Consider the following 9,068-nt stretch of genomic DNA (forward strand, 5'->3'; position numbering starts at 1 on the left):
AAAGAATGTCCTGTTCACATGTTCAGAGGGTGGGTAGGGTTGGATAACCTTGGTGTGTGCATCATGTTTCAAGACTGAAGATGTGTCAGATTCTAGGGACCAAATTTGAACATCCAACTTCTGCAAAGAGGTTTTTTTTAGCTACCTGGAATTGGGTACTCAGAACCTTGTTATTCAGCAGATATGTTCAGAATTTCCAGCACTCTGAAAGACATCACATTGACTTCTGCCAAGACCCTTGGAAATGAGGGATGTTTTTGCAAAACTATTTAGATATCTAATGGCATAGATAGATAGGTGTCAAGAAGGATTTTCCAAACTAGCTTAAGAGACAGTTCAGTCCTCAAAATCCCATATAATAATTCAATTGGTGTCTAATTTGCAGAGTATCTTCTTCATATGCAAGCACTGACCTCCAGACATTTCCTGACATCCTTTAGCACAATTAAGATCTGTAGGAAAAGAACAACTACACACCCCAAGGACTTTTGTGCCTCAGGGAGTACCCAGAATACCCTGACTTCAGCTTGTCTTTGCCTGTGGCTTCCTGACAATAGAACTGGTCATAAAAAATAGTTCAGAAATCAAATTATGCACTGAACAGAGGATAGCGTGGACTTGCCCTTCAGGTCTCTAAATGTAAATCCAATATAGAGATTCCCATCCAGTGTTACAGCCAACTGCATACCTGAAATCTGTTGAAACATAGGCAGGAGAGTCAGAGAGGAAAATAAACTATTTTTTAAAAGGTCTTGATGAAGCAGTTTATGAGAACAAAAATAAAGAAATGGATTGTGTCTAAATGGTTGTGGGGAAGGCTGGCATGACAGTTGTTTTACAAACACTCTCCAGTCACAAACAGCAAGGATGCAGACTAGCTATTTAGGGATTCCCAAGGCCTGAGTTTATGGAAAGAAGTTCAGTGACACTACAATAACCTCCAGAGGGAAAGGGGAAAAACTAGTTTCATATGAAATCTTTCATAATGAACCAGAAAAAGTAACACAGTCAGCATTTTGGCTGTGACCTGGGAGTTGAGTGGGGGAGGTATGAGGAGTGTATGAGACATTCTGATAAATATTTCCTGGATGTAAATTCTCTGAGTTCAGGTTTTCAGAAAACAACAAAACTCTAACTTGGAATGTCTCTCCTTGGCTTTTGCTTGGGAATTTAAAACACTGTTTAGCTAGACAAGGGAAAAATCAAGCTTGTGAAAAGGCTGATAAAAAGATACTGTTGTGCTTTTAGTGAAGTTGTCGTAATTTCTCAGGAAATGTAGAGTATTTTGATCCCAGAATATATTTACCTAGTTTACAAGGAACAACAGGAGAGAAAGGCCCTGTCCTCCTTGTTATTCTACATTCAGGGCTACTAGGCTGTGCTGTAGCATCATCAGCATGCTTGCACAGACTGCTGGTCCCTCTGGGAGATGCTTTATACACTTTGCTTGGGGCTGTAGGGACTGCTGGTCACTTTGGCCTATCTGGAGGAAGAATACAACATAAATATCAGCTTTCATGTTCATATTTTAGACATGAGCATTTTATCAGGCAACCTGAAGTTGTATAAAATCAATTGAGGACTACTTGAAACAGAAAGATGAGACTTCCATCAGTCACAGATAGCTGGAAGTGGGAGGCCAGACCAGGTCACTGCATGCTTTTACTTCTTACCTAGATGGCCACCACCAGCTTCTGCCAGAGACAGAGGACTGGGCAAGATGGACCACTGGTCTGACCCAGTCCATGTATTCCTACACTGATATGTGCAAGTTGGTATTTTTGGCAAAACTCCTCAGCTCGACGGAGAAACTCACCATTTTTTTTTTAAAAGAGAACATATAAGCTGCAGCATGCAATGTATATCACAACTTTGCAATTTCTTGCACAATGATGAATAAACCAAGTAATATAAATGGTAATAAATTACTAGATCTGTGGCCTTGTCACCATTGATAACAGCCCCTGTCATTCATGCTGTGAAAGTCCACGTCAGGCTCCAGCCCTGCTCTCTGACCTGGACATGACCTGTTTGATCAGATGATCATGGCCAGCTGCTTTAACTTCTTTACCTTTGCATGACCCTCTCTCTCTAGATGGAAATGCTTTAATGTCACGTTTCTTTTATAATTTTCTTTTTTGCTCTTTAAGAATATTGGGAAGTTATGCCTCAGCCTGCTTTTGTGCCACTCACCTATTTTAGGAGGCAGGAGTCCAGCTGAGCAAGGACCTTGAGGTGCCTCTGCTTCATCGGCCTGGGGAGGCTGGCCTGATCTGATTCCTGCCTCTGCTACCCTCCTCTTAAATGATCCTGGGCAAGGTACCTTCTCTAGCTGGCACTTGTCCTTTGAGGCTTATACAACTAAAATCCACTTGTGATCACCAAGGATCTAAGTCTTCCATGCACATATATATATATACAGCTATATAAGCCATCTAAGTCCCCTGTTATGTTCATTTACATATTTCTGGGAAGGGACCTGGCTGGAGTTTTAAACAGAGTTGACTGGTTGGGCTGTGAAGTCAGAATGAAGAAGTCAGTGGAGGAAGAGCAAATACCACCAGCAGCTTCTAAGATCTATCCCTTACCTAAAGCTTACAACATCCACAGAGACACGGAGCACTGCCTTAAATTCAGTCTTAACAGACAACAAGTGTGATTCCCCTTAGCTCTGTTTATTAACAAAAAACCCCAAACCGTTATGATTTTGCAGTTTCAGGAGAGCTGTGCCCCTCCACGCTATATATTACACACTTCCGTCAGTACTTCCCCTCCCTTGTATCTTATTTCCTTCAGATTTCCTCTCCTCCTCAGACAAATACCACCCGCTCCCGCACTTTATTACTCCTCACACTTCTTGGCGTCCTCCATTACTTCACCCCCGGGGCCGCCGGCTTTCGGCTCCCACCGCCCACCCCGGCGGGGTCTTCTCCCGGACAAGTCGCCCCGGCTGCGCCCCCTGCCACCCGTCGTGGTGTGGGGCGGGGCGGGGCGCGCGGCCCTTGGGCGGCCCTTGGGCGCCCCCTGGGGGCGGGGCGGGGCGGGGCGCAGCAGGCGGCGGGACGCTCCCCGGGCCCTCCCACCCGGCCTGAGCGGAGCCGAGCTTAGCTAAGCGGGGCCGAGCCGAGCCGAGCCAGAGCCGAGCGGCACCATGCTGGGCATGATCAAGAACTCCCTGCTGAGCACGGTAGAGGCATGGCCCTACCAGGTGCTGAGCAAGGGGGAGAAGGTAGGTGGCGGGGCGGGCGGCCGAGCTTTGTTCCCCCGCGGGACTTCTGCGCCAGCCGGGCCGGATAATACGCTGCGAGGTGGAGCGGGTATCTTCTGGGCAGCGCTTTTCTCCCAGCCCTTCCGGGCAGCTGACAGCTTCTGCATCCTCATCTCCTTTCCCAGGAGCAGCTCAGCTACGAGGAGAGGGTGTGCGAGGGCGGGCGGTTTGCGGTGGTGGAGGTGGTGGGGAAGCCGTTTGACGAAGCCTCGAAGGAAGGGGTGCTCAAGCTCCTCAAGTACGTCGGAGGAACCAACGACAAGGGTGAGAGATGCTCCCTGCCCTGCGGGGCATGGTGGGTGTTTGTGGTTGATCGCCACTAGCAGAGGCTTGGTAAAATTGAATGAATGGAGGCAATGGCGCTGCGAGCCCGCCTGGCTTGTGGCTTCTGGCACTGGGGCTCTGTGGTGAGGATGGCCCCTCACTGGGAAAAGAAAACTTGCTACAGGTCAAAGCATGCCCAGCCAACTCATGCTACGAGTCCACTCCTAACCCATCTCTGTTTCAGAGTAAAATCTCAAAAATTATTTGTTTAAGAACAAGTGAGTTACTTTGCAGTTGGGATAACATGAAGACAGGCACACATGTATCAATCACAGCTCCTTGGGTGAGCAGTAGCTGATGAAATCCAGGGTATCTGGGGCACTTTGGTTCTATGATGTGCCCTTGTAGGCAGTAAAATAACTTTTGTGACCTTGATGTTTTGTCATACACTCTGGCTATTTTTATTCATGAAAGTTTAATTAATGAGCTTGCTTTTAAATGTTACTTTGTAATGTTTTATAATGGTGCTTCCAGGTGATTGCTTCTAGTTCTCAATTTACTAAAGTATGCGCGTCAGTAATCAATTGTAGCAGAAGTTGAAGACCATGGAGTAGTTCCGAGGCGTATACATTTGTTTGCACACCTTTCTTGGGCATCTGGTAGATGTATAGTCTGTATGGGAGTGGGAGCTGGATGCAGAGGGAAATGGCATTTACAGTAGCATGTTTTGGAAACGTGATGATTGCTGTTGCTGTAGGAGAAAGGGTGCCTTCTGTAGCATGTGCCACAGAGACAGGTATGATATCAAAGCAAAATAAATAAGAAAGTTGGCTTGATCTCAGCTGGTTCTGTGGCTGCCTGATCCTGAGGTTTGGAGGTTCTTCAGTGCCATGTGGTAACTCTCGGTAGTAATGAGCAGAAAAGCAGCATGCTCTTCCTGGAGTGGTGGACAGCATGGACAGTCCTGTTGAAAGACGTAGCAGCTCTGAGGTTTGGGGCACTGGAACTTGAAGGATGTCTGGAAGCATTTGGAAGGGTTTAGGAGAAAGCTGCTGTCACCCAGTATTGGCTACGGGCTTACCACTAAGTACAGATGATAACAATTTAAATACTGATGTAGATTTACATGTGGCACTGAGCTGCCCCAGAACTATAGACCCTGTTGTGTTAGAGGTGATTTGTTAGAACAGAGTGTCTCAGTGGCATGAGCTATATGGTTGAGAGCTACAAAACCAGGATCATTAATAAGCCATCCAGAGGTCACCTGGGGCCCTTATTTCCCAGAGTCCTTGTGTAGTCACTGGAGAGAGAAGTTTGGCTCAAGCAGAAGCCTAATGTGACTGTTCTGCATGCCCCAGAGGCCCCCACTCTTGACTGACAAGGAGTTCAGTGTGAGGAGTTTTCCTAAACTAAATTAGCTTTTGTGAATCCCCCGTTGATTCTGCGAGTTCCTGAGAACCTAGACTTTTTTAGTAATGTCTGTGTGTCTCTTTCAGGGGTTGGAATGGGGATGACTGCTCCTGTCTCCATGACTGCTTTTCCTGCTGAAGATGGCTCCTTACAGCAGAAAGTGAAGGTCTCTCTGCGGATCCCGAGCCAGTTTCAAGCCAACCCTCCTTGTCCTAGTGATGAAAGCATTAAGATTGAAGAGAGACAGGGGATGACCATTTATTCTACGTAAGAATGCATCCTGGGATTTCCAGTCCTAAGTGCTGAGGTCTCTAGCATGCTCTGAAGAGCAGTGTTGATTTTACCAGGTGACTTGCTGGACAAGGGGTGCAGGTGGTAGGAGATGGAGGGGTCTTTCTAGACTGAAGACAGTGTTTTATGTCATTTCTTATCATTGGTCATGATGCATCAATTTGGAATATGGATTTTTTTTCACTGGGAAAACAAGTGTGGAGGTTAGTCCTGAAAGGTTTTTTGTTTCACCTGGGGAGGTGAAGAGCAGGGGAGGGTGAATATGAAGGTACTGAGTAATTTCTGATCTCTGAAAACTATTGTTTTCCCCACTTTCTGGGATCAAGATGGTTCTTAGTCATCAAGAATGTCCTTTGGTATGGTTTGCATGAAACTACAGGTGTCAGCTGAAGCCTCATTTGCATGGACTCAATACAAGAGTCCAGCATGGAAACAAGCAGCTATTGAGTTGCTTCAAATCACCTTTGAATGTCTTTGGCTATTGACTGACAACCTGGACTCAAACTAGCATCACAACAGCCATAAGTTCTTCACCTTGTATTTAACCCCTTGGATGTTCCCCTGCCTCCTTGCTTGAACTATTTTGACTGACTCTAAACTGTCTGGCTCCTCCCTCACCTTCAACAGCTGCCTGGCCTTTGCTGCCAGCATGGGCCACTTCTGCAAGAACAGGCTGTTTTGTCTCAAACCTTGGCTCTGAGGCAGGGTGGTGAGGTGCAGGCTGATGTGGAAACAGTTGCTGTCAGTGGGAAGTCAACATAAAACAAACCAATTCCAGTCCACCCCTTTTAAATAGTATTGTGGCCTGTAATTGCTAACATCTCTGTTCCTACCTCCCCTTTTTGTTAGGCTAGCTAGAGTTTGGCTTCCCTTCATGACCTGACTTCCAGCAGATGCTTGTTCACACCACAGTGAACATGGTTGTTGACAGCATTGGTGTGAGGACTGTGGGCTGAGCAGACTTAGAGATAACCTCGTGTTCTAGTAAGCTGTTCCTCTGATATGGCGGTGACTCAAAGGGCAGGGCCATTCTGCTGACTGATACATGTGCGTCTGTTTGGGGTCTGCCAATGGATGACTGCACCCTGGCTGTGCAACCCTTGAGACTTAATCTATCACAGATAAAGCGTACTGGTTCACAGAGAACAGCGCCTGCACAAGTCCATGTTCATGGGACCTGGACCAAAATGCTTGGCTAAATACACTGTGGCTATATATTGTTCTCCCTCCCTTCCTTTCTGTGCTTTGCCAGGATTGCTCAGCACCTCTCTGTGTTTGGTTTCTTTGCAGGCAGTTTGGCGGCTATGCCAAAGAGACGGATTATGTGAACTATGCTGCCAAGCTGAAGTCTGCTCTGGGGAGTGAAGCTGCATACCGCAAGGATTTCTACTTCTGCAATGGTTACGACCCCCCTATGAAGCCTCATGGGCGACGCAACGAGGTCTGGTTTGTGAAAGAGTGAGAATTTGGCTCCCTGTGGTGCTGGCTTGCACTGATAATCTCCCCATGCTGTAATACTGTCCTCTTCAAAATAAACTAATAATTTAGCAGAGACAGAAAACCATCATTCCTTTCCTCCACACCTATACCTTTGTCTTTTATGGACCGACCATTTTAGAAGAACACTTGCAAACCCCCCGTGACGGTCCTGCTTCTTCGTTTTGGACCATGTCCTCAACCACATGGACTCTTGTGATCTCTCCGCGGCTTGCTTTTATCTCTCTTGTGCTCCCAGAGTTCAATGCTGAGACAGCCAAAAGTACTTAATTAGCAAGACTGGTGCCTGACAGGAGTCACGTCCAAGTGCTGGCAGGCTATTAGTCTCACCTGAGGCAGGCAGGGGAACATGACAAAAGTGCATACAGAGACTTTTTTTATCTTCTTGAGCTTGCTGCAGCTGTAAAACGCTGCTTTTATCTATGCCGTTTCAAAAGGAGTCTAAAGGGACATGGGTGTTGCTACCAACACAGCGTGGTGAAAATAAGCATCCTTTAGATTGACTCATAGTGTGCAGGAGAGCAATGCTTCTGTCATCTGACTGAGAAATGTCATTTAGAGGAAGATCCAGGTTTCTGTTTGCAGCTGTCCTTCTGTTTGAGGTGAGACATTTTGAGGTGTGTTATGTCCTGATCTCAGACAGCAGCTGGACTGTGTGATGTGGAGAACCCAAGATCACTTCCTCACCTTCCTGTTACTTGTGTATTACATTTCTTTAAAACTAGCCTACACAAGGGCCAGAGCTGAAATGTGTGAAGTAATCTAATTGAATTAGAAAAATACAGGCTGTGAAAAAAGCAGGTGCCTATTACTTGTGATCTGAGGGTTTATTTGAAGAATGGTGAGCATCTAGTGGAACTACTGTTGGGTGCAGATCTTCTAAAAAACCTCTCTTAAGTGATGTTAGTTTCTGAAGACCTACTTAGAGCAGCAGTCTTCTTTAAAGGAGGAGGAAAACCTGACTGTTCTTGATAACAGGAATTTATGTCAAATAACAAGTAGACTTTTGGAAACCTCAAATACAAATGAAAGGGTGGGTCTTGTTTTAGGAAGACTGTCAATGTTTAACTGTTAGGCATCAAACCAGAATTTTAGCTGTCGGCTCTGCCAGGGAGGCAGCAGGATGCCCACAGAGGGAACACACTCACACACCACGCTACTGTGGGTGCCTGTGTAATTCATTACCTCCACTAAAACAGCTGTGCTCCTCTGATGCTTAAGTGCCCCAAAGTTCAGGCACTTTCCAAAAGCTGTTTTCCCCCTGGAGCTGAAAGAGGTTTGTCAGATGGCATCCCAGGTTCTGGCTGGTCAAGCTGTTTGATCTGTGCCTGCTTTCTGAGAACATATCTCAGCACTAAAAGGAGAAAACCTGAGGTTCTGATGTGCTTTCCTTTTCTCTGTTGCTAAGCCAGAGCTTTGCTGTGGACCTCACGAGAGAGTTTCAGGCACCTGTGTGCAAGAGCAGCTAGTCAGGATGACTAAAAAAAGCAGGTATCAATTAAAAAAAAAAAACACAAAACAAGGGAAAATTGGCTACAGTTAGTGATTGCAGTGCAGGGGAGGGGAATCAAAAGGGAAATCAAGGCAGACAAAGAGGTAGGCTTTTGAAGGAGTTTTTTAAGGAGCAAACACCCTTCTAAGGCTGTCCCTGAATCCAAAGGGAGCTATTCATGTCCCAGATTATTTTTACCTGTGTGGGTGAGGAATGGAGGGGCACAGTGCTGCCCAGTTTATGCATTCTCAGGTTAATTTTGGAACTTGCATGTGGACTGTGGATACAGTCCTTTCTGGGTACCAGTGGTGAATGTCCTGCAATGATCAAAATACTGAAATTTCTCAAAATTTCTCCTGTGAAATCTCAGATGTTAAGAAGACCAATAATAAACCTGGTATGAACAGAGCTGCAAATCTCAGCAGCATGGGTTTTTTTTCATAACATGCATACTCTCTGAACAGAGAATGAGAGCTTCTGACCCAACATTGAGAGCAATTGCATCCATAGGCTCAGGCTGTGCAGCACTGCTACTGGCATTTCACATGCAGTAGGCAGGGTACAGTTTCATAAACAGTTTTAACTGTTATCACAGAATCATAGAATGGTTTGGGTTGAAAGGGACCTTTCATCTAGTTTCAACTCCCCTGCCATGGGCAGGGACATCTTCCACTAGATCAGGTTGTTCAAAACCCTGTCCAACCTGGCCTTGAACACTGCCAGGGTGGGGGCAGCCACAGCCTCTCTGGGTAACCTGTTCCAGTGCCTCACCACCCTCACAGTAAAGAATTTATTCCTTATATCTAATCTAAATCTGCCCTCTTTCAGTTTAAAACCTATACCACT

At 46.1% G+C, this 9,068-nt stretch overlaps 1 protein-coding gene across 1 annotated transcript; it reads left to right on the forward strand.

Moving 5' to 3' along the window:
- Window positions 1-3,073: 3,073 nt before the first annotated feature.
- On the forward strand, window positions 3,074-6,794 carry HEBP1 (heme binding protein 1). Its single transcript, XM_074826872.1, has 4 exons — window positions 3,074-3,229; window positions 3,394-3,532; window positions 5,029-5,209; window positions 6,524-6,794. The coding sequence occupies exons 1-4, from the start codon at window positions 3,152-3,154 to the stop codon at window positions 6,693-6,695; spliced, it is 570 nt and encodes a 189-aa protein (XP_074682973.1). The 5' UTR covers window positions 3,074-3,151; the 3' UTR covers window positions 6,696-6,794.
- The last annotated feature ends 2,274 nt before the right edge of the window (window positions 6,795-9,068 follow it).

The sequence above is a fragment of the Strix aluco genome, chromosome 5, assembly GCF_031877795.1.
Source record: "Strix aluco isolate bStrAlu1 chromosome 5, bStrAlu1.hap1, whole genome shotgun sequence".
In the NCBI taxonomy this organism is placed as follows: domain Eukaryota; kingdom Metazoa; phylum Chordata; class Aves; order Strigiformes; family Strigidae; genus Strix; species Strix aluco.